Source organism: Glycine max, chromosome 4, assembly GCF_000004515.6.
Source record: "Glycine max cultivar Williams 82 chromosome 4, Glycine_max_v4.0, whole genome shotgun sequence".
In the NCBI taxonomy this organism is placed as follows: domain Eukaryota; kingdom Viridiplantae; phylum Streptophyta; class Magnoliopsida; order Fabales; family Fabaceae; genus Glycine; species Glycine max.
In genome coordinates, this window is record NC_016091.4 from 41,446,518 (window position 1) to 41,466,122 (window position 19,605).

The 19,605-nt window shown below is 34.5% G+C and overlaps 1 protein-coding gene and 1 pseudogene across 1 annotated transcript; one reads left to right on the top strand and one right to left on the bottom strand.

Annotated features, from left to right (window-relative positions):
- Positions 1-1,681: 1,681 nt before the first annotated feature.
- On the bottom strand, positions 1,682-10,939 carry LOC100788623 (glutathione S-transferase U9; annotated as a pseudogene).
- A 683-nt stretch (positions 10,940-11,622) lies between these two features.
- Positions 11,623-18,762, top strand: LOC100807547 (probable methyltransferase PMT2). Its single transcript, XM_003522976.4, has 7 exons — positions 11,623-11,981; positions 12,769-13,439; positions 13,718-13,928; positions 14,395-14,680; positions 15,196-15,561; positions 17,957-18,034; positions 18,280-18,762. The coding sequence occupies exons 2-7, from the start codon at positions 12,792-12,794 to the stop codon at positions 18,509-18,511; spliced, it is 1,821 nt and encodes a 606-aa protein (XP_003523024.1). The 5' UTR covers positions 11,623-11,981; positions 12,769-12,791; the 3' UTR covers positions 18,512-18,762.
- Positions 18,763-19,605: the final 843 nt, after the last annotated feature.

Below are 19,605 nucleotides of genomic sequence, written 5' to 3' on the forward strand. Positions count from 1 at the left end.
TTTGCTCAAACTACACACAAATTATCTTTAACATTGTACAACACCATACTTAGATATTAGTGAATACCATATTATGTGTAATTGACAATCCAACTAAACGGTTGTATACCGAGGAGTGAAAATATTGACTGATCCAAACAAATGCAAATCTGTAATCCTTTTGTGTGCATTAAGAATAAGGAATGTAAAATACGCGTCTTTTGCAAATGGTCCAAGATTAATCACATATACTTTGCTAGGCCTGACTCTGCTATAACACATGTAACATTAATTTCACCGCAAGCATAAAACAGTTGACAAACAAAATATACATTGTGCCAAGATCACAATTGCAGTATCAACATAGTAAATCAATGGATACCTTATTCCAGAATTATACATGGTTGGTAAACTTGGATCCAATAATATGTTGCTGACATTGGCCACCACAGTTTCAACATACATTTCACCTAATTCATTGACATGTAATTAGTTAATCGCCACTTACAAATACATGTAGCATCATCAACCTACAATGATTTTCAAATTTTTATTAATGCATACCATGAGTCAATGCACCACATCCTTGTAGTCTGCTATGTTGAATTACCAAAAAAGGAGCTGCAACATTACTATCTCTCACTAACTCTATTATAACTTGAACATATTCATCACAGAAAACACTCAATAGTGTTCTTGCACATGCAATTGACTATCAGACACAAGTTATTATACAAAATGTAATCTGAAAAAAAGTGAATCATACTCCCCATCAGTAAGGTGAGCAAATATACTTTGAGTAGTTATGCCATTTTCACAAAGTTTTCCACTGACGATATTGCTGAAATCCATCCAGCTATGTCTGCATTACATACAATATTAAACAAATAAAATAACCAACTTGCTCATAACATTAAACCTAAATCGTATTACAATAAGACAACTACTATACCTCTACAATACGTAGGAATTTGAAAATGTTCAGTAAAGGCTGCTAATGGAACTGGTCTCAGGCAACGAAATTGATTCAATGATTCAGGCACCATTGTTGTAACAACAGAGAATCTTGTTATTTCAAGCTTATATTCATGATTTGCAAAGTGAAAATCAACACCTTTTCACAAAACGCTAACATTCTACAAAATATAAAGCTTTCCTTCTTCCATATTTAAACTCAGCGGGTTTCTAATATCTTCTCTTATAGATGTTTCAATTTGATCACCCTTATAAAAAAAATGGTGTAAGTCAGAAAGACAATTTTGTCACAACTTCCAAAAGCACACAAATAACCCGTACACACAATAAATTCATACGTGGCTATCAAACAAAATCATTTCAAACCTCCCAATTGCATCTCCATTAGCATGCTCAATTGTTTTCCATAGCCTACTGACTTGAGCCTTCACAACCCAACAGGTAATGGAAGGAGTAATAACCTTCATTGGGATTAACGTGTATCCTAAAACTACCATCACCTTAGCACAAGGGTGTTTCGAAGCCAACTGTGTTGTGTGCTTCTGAAATCAGCTTGGTGAAATGAGATTTTCACAATCACACCATTGCACCTCCGTTGTATCCTTCTACACTGCAATTTCTAACTTCACAATGTTTGTAATACCCAAAGTTTTAACCTATCATTTCATAAGTACAAAAGTTAGTAGCCTCTACCAATAGTGATTGTTGTAATCTACTTATCTAAAAGCTAAAAGATTTTCGTCATAGCCATCAACCAAGAAAATAGCATATGAAACTTTTCTGGCACTATGAACTTCATGCCAAGAACTTCTTCATGAGCGTTGTAGGCTCCACATAAAGCACAAAATGCAATGCCAAGGTTCCAGTTGTTTTCAACACTAGCATTGCCTTCTCCCAGATAGGTATTCATTCCATCTTCTAGTACTTTTAGTTTCTCATACACGTGGTCAATGGTATTTTGTTGCACTTCTCCATTAGCTTTGACTACTAGAAAACTGCTCCCCATCAACTAGAACAAAAAAATAAAGGGGAAAAAACATGCATTAGAACAAAATTAAGATTATGGTTTAAGCAAGAAGTTTGATTTTCCCTAATTCAAGATAGGATATCCTATATATTCCAGTTAGGATTAGGCATGACAATTCTCCCCACAACTCGGGGATCCCCGCGGGGACTGCCACATTCGGGGCCCTACGCCGCAGGGTCATAATTTAAGTGTAGTGAGCAAAACAATATATTTTTCCATGTATAGTGAATTAATTTCGTATTCTCCAAGGAAATTTTAGTTTCTGGTAGTCAACTGCATATTTTTCTAATGTTTCTTTATCTTTCAAGTGATGATAAGACATTAAACAATCTAGGTAAATAAGCTTCTAAGTCAAAATAGCATTAATATAATATAAGAATGTCATGATAATGTAAGTGTAATATTCTTCAACATTTCAACTATATAGTATGTGATGAGAATCCTAAAACTGCTTAAATACAGGGACATGTGACTAGGAGTAGGACCAAACAGTTAGTGGATACCCTCCAACAAATGGTAGCAGACATACTTAACAAGGCCCAAGTGGAGAAGGATGAAGGCCCAGAGGTAGAGGCACTACTAAGAATATTAATTGTTGTTGAAGGCCCAAACTAATTTGAAGGCTCATGCCAAATATATGCTCTTTTTTATATTTCTATTTTTTTCGTTGTCATTTTGGCCTAAACTGATTTGAAGGCCCATGTCTATTTCTACTTTTTGTTTAGATACATTATATGTATTGATTTCGTTTTCAATAAAAGGACTTTTGGCATTTTGTGAATATTTTGTGAGAGCTTCTCTTCGAACTTATCATGGTAATTCTTATGGCGTCTACCTTGACTTATATTCCCTCTTTGGAAGAGGCGTCATCCAAAACTCTGTAACATGTATCAAGCGATCCACTCCTAGTAAGGATCACATCATCTAGAATCAGAGCTTTGGCTCTTGTTACAGGTTCTATCCTATCCAATTTTTATTTTTTTTCTCTTTGTAATTTCTCTCAGGTTCGTGTTCTGTTCTGTTATTTGTGTTTCCTTTTGCGTTTTTGTTTGCGTCTTGTTGCGTTCTTTTTTGCATTCTTGTTTCGATCTTGTTTAGTTCTTGTTTTGTTGTTGCTTCGTTCTTGCTTGCTTCATTCTGTTTCAAAATTTTTTTTTACAAATTCTGTTTCAAATTCTGTTTGGGAACTAATTCTGTTTGGGGGCTAACTTGCATATTTGTTTGTTTTCCTATTGAATGAATTGCCTAATTGTCTATTGAATTTGGACCAGTGGAATTGATTGATTGAGGAATAGTCTATTATCCTAGACAAACTTTGAAAAAAAAAGCATTGTGTGTATATATATATATATATATATCTAAAGAAAAGTTGCAAAAAGTTTGAAAAAAAAGAAAAAAAAAGGTGGGTGTTTGATCTTTGAATGTGAATTTGAGGCAGTTCTTGGCGTGTTTTTGGGAAAAAAATCATGGACCAAACCCTCTTTGGGATTTTCCTCTGAATTCTGAGCGTTTTGATATATAGTGAGTCTCAAACGGACAACCGTAGCAAAAGTTATGCCCATTTGAAGTTTACAGGTCATTATGCTATTTCTGTTTTCCGTGTTCTCTGTAACTAAGTAATTTAGTTGACTCTTTGTTTCTTCTATCTGTTATTGAGTTTGTTAGTTTGTTGTCCAATCTGTTAGTTTGTTGTCCAATCTGTTAGTTTGTTATCCAAGTTTGTTATCCAATCTGCTATTCCATAATTAAGTTGTCTTTTCTGTCTATTACCTTTGTGCATCCAATTTGATTCATCTAGGAACTTAAGAGGGAGTGAGTGCTAAAAGGCAAGAGTGAAAAAAAACATCACACAAAAGCCTATATTGAGACATCAAACATGAGTGAACTACCATCAAAGAGAGAAACACGTGAGTGGAGTGTGGCGAGGTCCTGTAACCTTTGTTTAAATTATTGTAGAATTTTTTGTTCCTTAATTATGGCAGGAGCTGGTGACGTTGGTGGTGAATATCATCAACTGGATGGATCTCAGTGCTTGTTATTGGACGTGATGACTACACAAATGCAACATTTGTTGAACCGTAACAATGAAGAGCTCTGCGGACGAATAGAAGGACTAGAGCACCAAATGAATCAGAATGCTGGAAGACCTTATGGTGGGAAGAGAAGGGGCAATGATGGACCGAGGCAAAACAAAATTGAGGGGCAAAATAGAATGGAGGGAGTAAAACTCAATGTACCTTCTTTCAAAGGCAGGAGTGACCCAGATGCCTACCTTGACTGGGAGATGAAGATTAAGCATGTATTCTCCTGCAATGATTATACTGAAGAACAGAAGGTGAAGTTAGCAACAACTGAATTCTCAAACTATGCCCTTGTTTGGTGGAATAAAAATCAAAGAGAGATGATGAGAGAGGAAGGGCGGGAGATAGATACATGGACTAAGATGAGAAGGGTTATGCGAAAGAGGTATATTCCAACTAGCTATAATAGAACCATGCGACAAAAACTCCAGAGGCTGTCCCAGGGAAGTCTGACTGTGGAGGAGTACTACAAAGAGATGGAGATGGCACTAGTGAGGGCAAATATTGAAGAGGAAACTGAGGACACAATGACTCATTTTCTGAGTGGCCTAAATCCTGAGATTAGAAATGTTGTTGAATTACAAGAGTACGTGGAATTGGATGACTTGTTGCATAAGGCAGTCTGGGTTGAACAACAACTGAAGAGGAAAAGCGTGGCAAGAAGGAACTCATCCAACACCTTCAACCAGAACTGGACCAATAGATCCAAGAAGGAGGGAGGCAACTTATCCAGCCTATCAACACAGTCTCCACATGGAAAGTCTGCAGCGCCCAGCACTGGAACCAAGCATAATTTTGCCTCATTATCCAACAACGACAGAGGACATATTGCTTCTAACTGTCCAACCAGGAGGACCATGATCATGAAGGCAGATGGAGAAATCACCGGTGAATCTGAAATCAGTGAAGAAGAAGAAGTGGAAGAAGAGCTTGAGGAGGAAGCTATGCAGGGTGATATGCTCATGGTGAGGAGGCTCTTGGGAAGTCAGATGCAACCACTAGACGATACCCAAAGAGAAAATATCTTACACACCAGATGCACAATTAATGGTAAGCTTTGCTCTTTAATTGTTGATGGAGGAAGTTGTACCAATGTTGCAAGTTTTAGGTTAGTGTCCAAACTGAATTTGGATACTAAGCCCCATCCTAGGCCATACAGACTTCAGTGGCTTAGTGAAGATGAAGAGGTAAAAGTGACTCAGCAGGTTGAGGTGTGTCTCACCATTGGAAGATACAATGATAGGGTGTTGTGTGATGTGGTTCTAATGGAGACACATATACTGTTAGGAAGACCAAGGTAGTATGACACCAAAGCAATGCATGATGGTTTCACCAACAAGATTTCTTTCTAGTACCATGACCAGAAAATTATTCTTAAACCTCTATCCCCTAGAGAAGTGTGTGATGACCAAATCAGAATGAGAAAAAGAGAGAACAAGAGAAAGAAAAGAGTGAAACACCAAAGAGGAATAGGAAAAAGAAGAGTGATACACGTGAGGGAAAAAGTGATACACATGAGAGAAAGAGTAATACACATGAGAAAAAATTTAATTGTGTAGAAAAGGCGAGTGAAGTGAGGAAAGTGTTACTTGCTCGTGAGCCACTCTATCTACTGTACTGCAAAGACAGTAAAGTTTATGTTGATAATTCTAATGAGTTAACTATTTCTGCTTCTCCTAGTGTTGAACCCTTATTGTAGGAATTTAAATATGTCTTTCCCAAGGAGATTCTTCATGGACTGCCACCTTCAAGAGGCATAGAACATCAAATTGATCTCCTTCTAGGAGTTTCATTACCTAACAGGCTAGCTTACAAAAGCAATCCCCAAGACACTCAGTATAAGGACGCACAGGCTAAAGTTGAGTATGTGAAAAGATTGCATGAGCATGTGAAGGCTCCAATTGCAAAGAAGAATGATAACTAAGCCAAGCAAGCCAACAAGAACAGGAAGCAAGTGGTACTTGAACCAGGTGATTAGGTTTGGGTACACATGAGGAAGGAGAGGTTCCCTAAACAAAGGAAGTCCAAACTTCAACCTAGAGGAGACAGACCTTTCCAAGTACTAGAGATGATCAATGACAATGCTTACAAGATTGACATTCCAAGTGAGTATGGAGTAAGTTCTTCATTTAATGTTGCTCACATGACTCCATTTGTTGCAGGTGATGATTTTGAACATTTAAGGGCAAATGCTTTCCAAGAAGGAGTGAATGATGAAAATCCTAAAACTGATCAAATGTAGGGACCTATGACCAGGAGTAGGACCAAACAGTCAATGGATACCCTCCAACAAATGGTAGCAAACATACTTAACAAAGCCTAAGTAGAGAAGGATGAAGGCCCAAAGGCAGAGACACTACTAAGAATATTAATTGTTGTTGAAGACCCAGACTAATTTAAAGGCCCATGCCAAATATGTTCTTTTTTTATATTTCTATTTTTTTCGTTGTTATTTTCGCCCAAACTGATTTGAAGGCCCATGTCTATTTCTATTTTTTGTTCAGATACACTATATGTATTGATTTCATTTTCAATAGAAGGACTTTTGGCATTTTGCGAATATTTTGTGAGAGTTTCTCTATGGGTTCCTTATTGAATCAATCTCAGACTTATCAAGGTAATCCTTGTGACGTCTACCTTGACTTATCTTCCCTCTCTGGAAGTGGCATCATCCAAAACCCTGTAAACTGTATCAAGCAATCTGCTCCTAGTAAGGATCACATCAGTATGTCTCTTTCTCTGTCTAGTACTCTCATTATCTCAATGTGAAAAATAAAAGAGGTCAAAATTAGCTGCTATAAACCAACCTGGCAACTAGCCTCTTGAAAGGGGTTGTTAGCAAATATGATACTTATTCTATGTTTGAATTTAGAATTGTTTAGTGAATTTGGTTGGCAAACTGGAACATATATCATGGGTTTGGATATGGAGTTGATCTGGTCCATAATCTAATAACTCTGATTGCATTTGAATAATTGTAAAGATTGTCAGTTTGCATGCTTTCATTAATCTATTTGTAAATTTGACAAACATATTTTTGTAATCTATCTATTCCACCATAATCGAGACTAACCAAACTACCATAATGTTAGTGCATATGTTGTATGAAGATTTTGATGATGCCAAAAGATTAAAGCTATTCAACATTGATTCAAGTCAAGATCAAGAAATCAAGAGAAACGATTTACAAATAGTCCTTTATATGTTAAAAGAATCTCTTAAAGAGGTTGCAAAGGTTTGGCCTTAAAAGACTTAAGTTTTCAAATATCTTATAAAGTTTTAAGTAAATATTACATTTTGAAAATCATGCGTTTTGAAGACGACATGAGCTTCATCTGGCGTTGCTTTGATCCTCTTGCGGATTCTTAGACGTTTCTAGTATTATAAGTCCTTAATTTTCTGGACATTTTCTAGACATTTTTAGTTATTTAGCACCTTGGTTAATTTTGTTTTTCTTTGGATCTTTAGCATTTGGTTGGTTTATGCTTTGCTTTGGATATTTAGCATTTGGTTGGATTATGCTTTGCTTTAGATATTTAGCATTTGGTTGGATTATGCTTTGCTTTGGATATTTAGTCTTTGTTTTGCAATGGATGATTAGTTTTTGTTATTGGTTGTGATGCTTGCTCTAGATATTTTGTGGCTTTGATATTTTCTCCGGTCTTTCTAGCTTTTTGATGTTGCCCAAGGGGGAGAGAAACTAAGGATAGATCTTATCTAAAACTAGGCAATAAATTGCAAATTTAAGGGGGAGTAAGGGTGAGTGCACGCATTGCAAATCGTATATCGTTTATCTTGTTTTCAGATTGTTGTCATCATCAAAAAAGGGAAGATTGTAAGTGCATATGTTGTATGAAGATTTTGATGATGCCAAAAGATTAAAGCTATTCAACATTGATTCAAGTCAAGATCAAGAAATCAAGAGAAACGATTTATAAATAGTCCTTTATATGTTAAAATAATCTCTTAAAGAGGTTGCAAAGGTTTGGCCTTAAAAGACTTAAGTTTTCAAATATCTTATAAAGTTTTAAGTAAATATTACATTTTGAAAATCATGTATTTCTCTTTGGTAATCGATTACCAGAGACTGTAATCGATTGCCAGAAGCAAAAATGGTTTTAAACAGATTTCAGAAAAATTTGAATTTAAATTTTAAAAGCTGTAATCGATTACCATTATTGTGTAATCGATTATCAGTCACGAAAAGTTTTGAAATTCAAACTAAAAAGTCATAACTCCTCAAAAGTAATTGTGTAATCGATTACCATAAATTTGTAATCGATTACCAGTGAGAAAATTTCAAAAATAACTCTGAAAAGTCACAACTCTTCACAAGTTTTTTGAAAGGTCACAAAAGGCCTATAAATATATGACTTGTATTCAAAATTCTTCAGAGTTTTTCAGGACATTCATTGTCCTATCCTCTCACAAGAAAACATTTGGCCAAACACTTGCAAAATCATTAAGGATTCTTATAAGTTCTTCAAGTTGTATAATTTATCTCTAAAATAGAGAAAAACATTCTTGTGTACTTCAAAGCAAACTATTGTTAATCAAGAGGCAATGAGTCTCATGATTTGTAAAGTTTTCTGAACACAAGGAAATGGTATCCCTGAGTGATTCAGAAGTTGTAAAGGGATTTACAAGTGTAGTGGAAATCTCAAGTGGATTACTTGAGGACTGGACGTAGGCATAGGACGTGATCGAATCAGTATAAAACTGAGTTTGCAATTCTCTCTTCCCTAAACTCTTTTATTTTATTGCAGTTTAATTTTACTTTGCATATTTAAAGAAACATCAAGTAAATTGTTCATTACTTCTTTTCTCCATACTAAGTCTGTATATTTCTTTTAAAGAGAGAATTAAAATTTATTAAAGGAAATTTTTTAAACTTAATTCACTCTCCTCTTAAGTTATTGAGGCCACTTGCTTAACACATAATGTTACACAATTTTATCTTAGAAATGAAGTCAATGCATCGATGCAACTATACAAAGTGTGCTTATAATTCAAGTTCATTTTTCATAATTGTGCTTTTTTACCCATGATTATTGCAGGACTTGATAGTTTAATTTGTGTATTGTCATTGTGATTATTCTAACGTTATTATCTTCTGTATATATAAATTATAATAATTATCTTTAATGAGAATGACCTTAGGAGTTATTCTATAAAAAGAGTGTTTTTTTTTTTGAGGTAAAAAAGTAATGGTATATCATTCAAACTGGATATATAGGATAAGTTTGGTATTCAGAAAAAATAAAAAGACTGAATCTGGTGAGGGTAATCCTCTACCCAATACATATCATTGCAAGAAAAAACTAAGTTGGCAAGCTCATGAGCAACTTTATTTCCAATATCTCTTCGTGAAAGATAAAGAGCAGTATGAGAACAGTTGGGTAAGAGAAAAACAATCATCCAAATTGTCCTGGAAGTAACTTCTCTGGTGGAACAATTGGAGACAATCAGTCTCACAAATAATGCTGAAGAACAGCAGATCCTTTGCAAGTTGTAGAGCCCATCCGAGACCCAGTTTCTACTAATTTCGGCAAGAAAGCTTGTGATAATTTGTGAGTGGCTAAAAAGGAAGTTTCTGCAAAAACATTTCCATCATGGTCCCTAAAAAAGTTGTAAAGAGAGTGTTTTTAGGAACTATCTGATAGAAGTGTTTTACGTTTTAAGATTTTTTCTTTCAATGAAAACGTTTTTAGAAGTTTTTCTTTAACACTTTTTCTTTTTTAATTTATCATTTTTTTCATATTTTTTTCAAAATTAAATTTAAATGTTTTTAAAATTATCAATAATCTCAGAAAAATGTACTGCAATATAAATTATTTATCATAAATCTAAAATATAATTTGCATGCTAAAAATGTTTTTTATTATAAAATTAATTTATAATATAATTTATATATTAAAAAGTATTTAATTATTATAAATTTTAATTATATATAATAAATATTTATTTTGTTGAAATATAAGTGAGGTTAAGTCACACATATAAATAGGAAATTTGAGAACCATATAAATAAAGAAAAAATTTATAAACATAAATATTAATGTTTTAGATTAAAGGGTGGTATCAAATTGATTTATGTGATTGTTGTAAATCTGTTCAGCTCTAGTTTTCCAACAAGTCTATTTAATAGATAACAAAAAAATAAACTCAAGCATCAAAAGAAATCGACAAAGGCTTTTAGTTTTGGAAGTTTTCCTCGTATATGCTGCACAGAGCTAAGTAACTAAACATCTCTTCCAAGTTCTCCAACATGAGAAATTTTAACTTGCCCACAAATTTTTTTTTGTCATAATCCTCCTATAATACTTATTTTCCAGCAGTTTAATCTTTTTATTTCAACGATATAGACTTAAACTATTAATAATTAGCAGCTCTCTAATTTATGTAGATTTTAATATTTCCTTAAAATAAAATCTTAGCTCAAAAAGTAAGCATTTAAGCCACTAATTTCAAATACTAAAATAAAATTAAAAAAATTATGAGACTTGCTTGCTTCAATAACGAAGCTTAGTTATATAATTACCTTTTCAATGAAATGACACCAGAAACGTGCTTGTGCTCTTTTATAGCGATCATCAGGCATCAATTTTGGGCCATCTTTCCATGTTTCATCAATATATAATCAAGGATCACCACGGACTCAGAAATGACGTTTCCATTGTGAACAAAAACAGGAACCTTCTCGTAGACAGGATTGTATTTTCGGAGCAGTTCACTTTTGTTAGCTAAATCTTCTTCCACATAATCGTAAGGTATACCCTTGAGTTTAAGTGCCAACTCCACCCTCTTCACAAAAGGGCTAGCCCACATCCCGTGTAGGATCACCTTGTGTTGCTCTGCCATAGCTAGCTCTTGATTTCTTTCTATTGTTCTCTATTAGTATACTTCAATATGATATGAATGGCAAAAGTGGGGGGTTATATATATTCTAATTTGTTATGTCAGGACTTGTTCTTCAAGTTATTAATAAGAACATATAATTCATGTTAGGATACAAGAGCACTTCTAGTCTTATATCCAAAGAGACTCATAGTATACATCTAAATCTTGGATTGCCATTTGAAATTTTGAACATAAATTATATGGGTAGGCAGTTTAATATTATATTCTAAGCTTCTAGCTTTGACTGAACCGATTTGGTTATCCTCAATGCAGCTTTGGTCAGTCATAGACACTTGACAAGTTCAGCACTAATTCAAGAAGGAATATACAAGGGAAGACTACATTAAACCAACTAATAATAAAAGTTAACTTTAGGTACCATTACACTAAATCAACTACAGTATTTCAAGTTTCAATCCCATTTTTGTTCAATTTTTTTCTGACAAAAAGTGAATGTTTGTTATGATAATAATAATTTGGATTTTAAGGTAAACAAACGCATAAAAACTATTTAATTTGGATTTCCTGGCAATATTAATAATAATAATAATAGAATAAAAACAAGGGCTAAATTCCAACGGATCCGGCGTGGACGGTTACAATTGACCAAAAGTGAAAGGGTCACACCTTCGGAATAAATGGATAAGAATAAGATTAATTGAATTTCAATTTTCAAGTGTTAGTTAACCAACCAATAAAAATGTTTCCAACGAAAGAGTGAAGAAGCACCCGCACTGAGACATTTCCGTACCCTCGAATTTTTCGGAATTCGTATCGTATGTTAACAAACCAGAAACAAAGACACCCATAATTCCACTTCTGCGTCCCAAACACAACAACAAATCTAATTCCTTCTTCGTCTTCTTCTTCTTTTTTCTTCAAATTTTCATTCTCTGTATCATAGATCCTTCTTTCTTCGCTTACGCATTTCCAACGAAGAAGTTGCGTAACTTGATTCCATAGGGGCCCCACCACCACCCAAGATTTTCATCATTTTTTTTGCGTTCGTTCTCGTACCAGTAAGTGACAAAATCTCTCTTCTTTCGTTCACATCTTGTTATTTTAACGACCTTTGTTAACCGCTATAACAGATTTTAATTTTCTGATTCTTTTTCTTTTTCTTTTTGTGTTTTGTTTATGAAAAGAGAAGATGGATTTAATTAGAGGAACTGTTTGATTGAATTAAATCCCAAAGTTTTGCTTCATTTTCTTTCCTTTGAATTTGCACAGTTGCTTGATTTGTTATGCTTTAAACTGAAGATTTCGAAGGGAGCCGGGGGAATAACATGAGGTTGTGGTCCATTTTAATTTAATTGATTTACAGTTTGATGTGTTGAATGTTGAAGATCAATTTAAATGAGATTGGTGAAGGAATTAATTTGTCGCAAGGGTTTGAAATTGTGGATAGCATTGCAATGTGTGATTGCAGACCGCATCAAGGTTTTAAATTGCGGTTGTGTGATCCTTGATTTTGTGAAAAATTGCGGACAAATGGGGCATCAATTGCAGTTGGGATGCGGTCACAAAGACTCCAAAAGCCTTGATGTTGCAGCTACAATTATGGTTGCAAATCGTTTTCTAAAACCCTGGACTGCATTAGGCAGCAGCCGGCAATAGCTGCAATGCAAATTCAACCACAATATGAAACCCTTATATATTTGAATTATATAAATTATTTGGTCTAGAGTGATTTTTAGTTGCAATGATTGTTGTGGTCATTGACTGAATTGATCTAAATGGACCATCTTGCTTGCTAGTAGTTCAATTCACATTTATGCCTTAATGTGTTTCACTTTAACAATGCAGAGTTTACATTATAAATATTCATCATGGTTACGAAAGGGAACCCTGGGGACAATAGAAATAACAGGAGTTCATTGTCTATTTTCATCATAGTTGGTTTGTGTGGTTTCTTCTATATATTGGGTTTGTGGCAACGAAGCGGTTTTGGAAAGGGAGACAGCATAGCTGTTGAGATTACTAAACATACAGATTGCAGTGTTCTCTCTGATCTAAACTATGAGACCCACCATGATGATGATTCTGGAACACCTAACAGTTCTGACACACAAGTCAGGGAGTTCAAGCCGTGTGATGATCGCTACATTGATTACACGCCTTGTCATGATCAAGCGCGAGCAATGACATTTCCCCGAGAAAATATGGCTTATAGAGAAAGGCATTGTCCTCCTGATGATGAAAAATTGTATTGTCTCATACCTGCCCCCAGAGGATATTCAACACCATTTTCATGGCCCAAGAGTCGTGATTATGTACCTTATGCAAATGCGCCTTACAAGAGCTTGACAGTTGAGAAGGCTGTGCAGAATTGGATACAATATGAAGGAAATGTTTTCAGGTTCCCAGGTGGTGGAACGCAGTTTCCCAAGGGAGCTGATGCTTATATTGATGAACTTGCATCTGTTATTCCATTGGACAATGGGATGGTTAGAACTGCATTGGATACTGGTTGTGGGGTACGTCAAATTATAAGTAATCATCCTTGTTTTGATTGCATTTATTTTGTTGGCCTCTACATAATGTTTGCATGAAGAAACTATTGTCCATAATGAGACATTCCTGGCTAATTGTAAGTTTTCCTAGGGGAACCTCCCACTTTTGAATGCTTCACCATGCAACATTTTCTTATTCATTGAAATACAATTTGTTTCTTTTTCAAAAGTTGAGTTTGAGCCCATATTTGTGCCCATTTGTTGTATATTATAGCTTATTTGCTGATTATTGATGGTGCTAGGTTGCTAGTTTTGGTGCATACCTGTTTAAGAAAAATGTTGTTGCAATGTCAATTGCCCCAAGGGACTCTCATGAAGCTCAAGTTCAATTTGCTTTGGAAAGAGGTGTTCCAGCAATCATTGGTGTTCTTGGAACAATAATGCTGCCCTTCCCTTCTGGAGCTTTTGACATGGCACATTGTTCTCGCTGCTTGATTCAATGGGGTGCAAATGGTGAGAATAACTAAGATGTTTCGGCCTAGGAAAATTAAAGCAAATCTTTTGGATCGATAAATAAATTTCTTGGTATCTCTTTTGGAGATGATTCGACATGTTATTATGGCTTCTATGTACGACAAATATACATTTTTTATGATATATGCATACATACTAATAATACAGCCTGATTCAGCTTGCATTGATTGTAAAGTTAACAACTTAAAAGGTTAGCTTGTTAATTACTTGGATTTGTTCACACTGGCCTTAGATAACCTAAATTAATTTTGAGTACTTAAACTATGGCCTGGTTGTTTTTTTCAAAGCCCCTTTTTTCTTATAATAGATTAATATCTGAGTTTTATTATTCACTGTGTTTCTTGGTTTCTTATTTACTGTTTGATGATTGGTTAACAAAAGTAGTACTTTGGATTTATTGTTGTGAGAAATATCTTTAAATTGTATATATCAACTTCTATATCAGATGGAAAGTACATGAAGGAAGTTGACCGGGTTCTTAGACCTGGTGGTTACTGGATACTTTCTGGTCCTCCTATCAACTGGAAGAATAGCTTCCAAGCATGGCAACGTCCTGAAGATGAGCTTGAGGAGGAGCAACGGCAGATTGAGGATACTGCTAAACTACTATGCTGGGAAAAGAAATATGAGAAGGGTGAAATTGCGATCTGGAGAAAAAAATTACATAATGATTGTAGTGAACAAGATACTCAACCACAAATTTGTGAAACCAAAAATTCTGATGATGTCTGGTAAATTATTTCTCTCATCTTTTGCCCCTTCTCTTTTTTTGTTTCACTAATTAGTTAATACTTTATGTTCGGAAAATTATATACCTATTATTATTATTATTACTCTTGCACCAGATTCTTTGTCAACTTGGAAGGACAATATGTATTTCAATTTAAATAACTGATTGAATTTCTTGCAAATTCATATTTTATAAGTAACAATAATACATTATTTTTGAGAAAATGATGAGCCTTTTTCTTCCTTGAGTTGCTACATATAGTGGCTAGTACCAAACTATTCCCTAAGCTTTCTTATTGGAATTTTGAAGGATACAAGAAGTTATATGCATTATGTAAGAATTATTTATTGGCTGGTAAAATGGTGTCTTTCAAGATGGAGAGTACTTGACAAACATTGTTTATCTAGGATCAGATTTCTTCAATCCTTTGTGGAAAGTTACTAGTGTAGTCCTAACCTTTGGATTATGGACTATTGGTTTCAATAATAATTGTCTGAAAGGTCTGACAATGTATAGGTACAAGAAAATGAAAGATTGTGTAACTCCTAGTAAACCTAGTGGTCCATGGAAGCCATTCCAAGAGAGACTCAATGTTGTTCCTTCCAGAATTACCAGTGGATTTGTTCCTGGTGTATCTGAGGAAGCATTTGAAGAGGACAACCGATTATGGAAGAAGCATGTGAATGCTTATAAACGGATCAACAAAATCATTAGCTCAGGGAGGTATCGCAACATAATGGACATGAATGCTGGTCTGGGAAGTTTTGCTGCTGCACTGGAATCTCCCAAATTATGGGTTATGAATGTTGTGCCCACAATTGCTGAGAAAGCTAACCTGGGTGTTATATTTGAGCGTGGATTGATTGGCATTTATCACGACTGGTAATGTGACATGGTTTCCTTACCTTTTCTTTTTCCTTTTGGTCTCTCCTCTGCAACTTTAATTTTTCATTGAGTTAGTTACTTTTCTCTGTAAGTATAACCTATCTATAAAAGTATAAATTAAGATGAAAACTCTAAGATATAGTAAACTTGACCTTCCACTGCATAAAGAAATGCAAATAGTTAGCATTTTGTGTGTTGGAATTTGTAAACCAATCAAATAGGAATTTTTTGGTGATTTAATCAGAATTTTGAATGGTCCATTGGTTTTATTAAATTAGAAAAAGATTGTTGAAATTATAGGAATTTTATGTAGAGAAGCAGAAGAAACAAAAGTTGAAATTATTGATATATGGTGTGTAATAATATGTTATAAAATAGAGAGCTACTTCAATTTATACAAGTACTAGACTTTTAATTTTAATCAAATACAAAGCAAGTCATGGAATATGGAAACCACTTCTAAGAATTTCTGCAAAATACTCTAAATATTCCAAGATACAATGATAATATTATCAGATATTTTTTAATATCATCCTTCAACCTAAAGTTTACTGTTTTAGGCTAGTTAACAATTTAAAACTCCAAAAGAAATTTAACCAAAAATATATCAAAAAATTTAGGGACTGTAAATGGGGCCAATTACATCTTGGGACAAAGAAAGGGCTGGTGTGAGTCATAGGCAACATGAGTCAGTGCTATGGGAAAGAAATCAAATCTCGAATGATAGTTGATGGAGAAGTCAACATTGATATGATTCCTTAGTGCAAAGGGGCAACATGACGTGACAAAAATCTTCCAGTGTTCTTTCCCTCAATGGTATGGTAGCATTGTAAAATAGCCACATATTAGCCACAACAATGACAAACTAGAGATAACTTCCACAAAAAGCACCAAGAAATAGCACAAGTGCATCAAATTGTGTTCCTCCAACTTATCAATTTGCAATTAGATATTTAGGAATAAATGTTTCTGATTCTCTAGAAAGCATACGAGAGCAAGAGAAAAAGAAAACAGTTTTTTTTATCAGCAAAGATAAAATATTATATATTAGACAGTACCAGGGGTACTGAAGGAGTACAATTGATGTCCAAGATTAGCAGAATTATGGTTTCCTAATACAGGCTTTAATACTAGAATTACAAAACCATAAATCTGACCATATTGTTGTCTATAATCTACCCAAATCCTATGTATGTATCCCTCCCCTGATTACAAAATCCCTCTCTCAAATTACTGGACCAGTGATTAAAAGTTATTTCAAAACCCTTTTCCAAGTTTTTAAACCACAACCAACAAAGGAAAGTGGCATCCTCCATCAATTTACTGCCATTGAAGCTATCATTTGAGAAAATTATCCCATTCCTATGCTGCCATATACTCCAGGTTAAAGCTATCCGCCAGATCTGCCATCTCTGAGACCTGACTCCAGAAGGCCTCCCAAAACCATGTTGGAGGAAATGATATCTCAGAGTTTGTGGAAAAACACCCGAAATGTTTAACCAAGACATCGATTCCCACCAAACTGGAAGAATTTTGCTGCAGTTGAAAAATAAATGAGCTGCATCCTCTTCATTGTTTCTGCAGAATGGGCAGAAAGAGTCATTGATTTCAATATTTCTCCTGTGCAAATTTGATTTTGTTGGCAGCCTGTCCCTGATTAATCTCCAAGCAAAAAAGGATGTTTTTCTTGGAATCTTTAGATTCCACAGCTCATTAAAACTCCATCTTGATTCTCATCTATGGAATCTCCCAAAAGCAGCTTGTACACGCTCCCCACTGAATAATTATCACTTGAATCTCCCTTCCACACCCACTTGTCCTGATGGTTAGGATGAATTGAGATGCCTTTTGTGTCTCCCAAGAATCTATCAGCCACGTCAATCTCAGCATCAAAAAGTGATTGCCTCCATTGAAAGCTCCACTCCCAGCCTGCATCTGAGAATCTCTCCATTTGCTGTATGAACTGTTCTTGCTGACAGGAAATGAGATATAACTCATCATTGTCCACAATAGAAATTTATTATTGCCCAATGTGTTTGATATCCATACATCCCTACTCTTGCTCAAGTCATTATTCCTTCTTAGTTCAAAACTGCACCTCCTAGGATTGTCAAAGTCATTTTCTTGAAGAACTTGATCTGAGTTAATTGTTGGCAGATGCAAAGATGATTAGTTAAAGGCCAAGAAACATAAGCATTGTATTAAAAACAATTTAAGTGCTGCTGAACTTTATGTACAAGGATTACATTCAGGAGTTCTTCTTTAATAAATTTTGCTAAATTTTGCTTTTAATGGTGTTTTATACAATCTACTCCGCAGAGATTTTTAATTTGATAAGGAATGGGGTGAAAGAGAGCCTTGTTCTGTTTAATAATTATAAAAAAATTTCCAGGTGTGAAGCCTTCTCCACATATCCAAGGACCTATGACCTTATCCATGCAAATGGCGTTTTCAGCTTGTACAAGAATGTGTAAGTTGATTTCTTTCTCATTTCCTTTTATATTCCCAGATGAAACATAGTTTTCATGGCTAGTTGCACTTGTCTAAGCACTTGGGTAGACTAAATGAAGTTTAGTAACCAAAAAGATAATTAATTACAATTTGGTAAGCCTTCTAAATGTTTATGAGGGACCTTGTAGTGGAACAACCTTGGAGACAGGTGTGCAAGGGAAACGAACTATTTCAGATTTTTGCTAACTCAAATGATCAATACAGATGTAATGTCGAAGACATTCTATTGGAGATGGACCGTATCTTACGGCCAGAAGGAGCAGTAATATTCCGAGATCAAGCTGATGTGCTAATGCAAGTGAAAGGAATTGTGAAAGGAATGAGATGGAATACCAAAATGGTGGATCATGAGGACGGTCCGCTGGTTTCAGAGAAGGTGTTGTTTGCTGTCAAGCAGTATTGGGTAGCCGGTGACAACAGCACGAGCTCAGCATGATGGCCCAAGCAGTATTAAAATGGAAGAACAGTTCCAGAATGACAGTTGACAAACTGATTCTAGTAGTGATTTGGATTCAAGATGTTCCCCAGCTGAGTAAGATACAGGGGGCATGAAATTGTCTGGTGTCTTAACATCAGCGATCATAGGTTTTTCTTGTTTATTTTGTTAAAATGTAGAGTTAATACATGTCCTATTTTTTAGAGTTCATAAATCATGGTCATAAGATTTATTTATTTATTTATTTGGCTTCTCCTGAGTCACTTTTTTACTTCTAATACAAACTAACAAAGGATTCTTGAGATCAGCAATCTATGTATATGATCTTGAAACTCAGGTCTTGAGAGAGCTGGGTTTTGGTTTTACATTTTCATCTCATTTTATAACTGAACATTTTAAATTTGCAGAGCAGCGTTTTCAATGTTCTCACATATTTAAATCATGTCTCTAAGGTTCCCATAATTTTCTTGGTAAGATTTAAGCATGTAACAGTACAAAAGTTTTTGTAACGTGACATTAATAATGGCAAAATAAGTGTATATTAAAATCAGTGAAATGTCTTGTTTTCGTTCCTCTAACAGAATTAAAGATGGCTTACCAAAAACAATATAAAACAAAATTAAAGATGACACATGTATTTTATTATGTGGCATGACAAATCTTTTTTTCCAGCAATTTTCAGAGGTTATCCTAGAAGAAAATTTTCAATGGTTGGATTAGCAACTGCATAGCATATCTTATCCGTATAATGTAATAATATAAAGGTTTTCTAATATTACATTAATACTATAACAATGTTTTATTTAAATCACACCTCATGCTATTTATAATATTAAAAAGAAAATCAACATTAATTACAAGGATCAATCAATTAATGGTTAATAAGAAATAAAATATTCTAATAAAAAATATAATATCAGCAATAATATCAAAACACAATCTCTTACTCCTCCTCAAGCTAGAGCATATGTATGATATGAGTCAAGCTTGTTACAAATATGGTAAACACAATAGAAACTAAAGACAGTTTGAATAATGTAGTTTGCTAAGTCTAGTTGCGTCCAAGTCGCATTTGGACTATACCAAACAAGTAA

Excerpts from the sequence above, each read along its gene's own strand:
- LOC100807547 (XM_003522976.4), top strand. The coding sequence starts at position 12,792 with ATGGTTACGAAAGGGAACCCTGGGGACAATAGAAATAACAGGAGTTCA. Across the intron at positions 13,440-13,717 it reads CATTGGATACTGGTTGTGGG|GTTGCTAGTTTTGGTGCATA; the intron begins GTACGTCAAATT and ends TGATGGTGCTAG. Across the intron at positions 14,681-15,195 it reads AAAAATTCTGATGATGTCTG|GTACAAGAAAATGAAAGATT; the intron begins GTAAATTATTTC and ends GACAATGTATAG.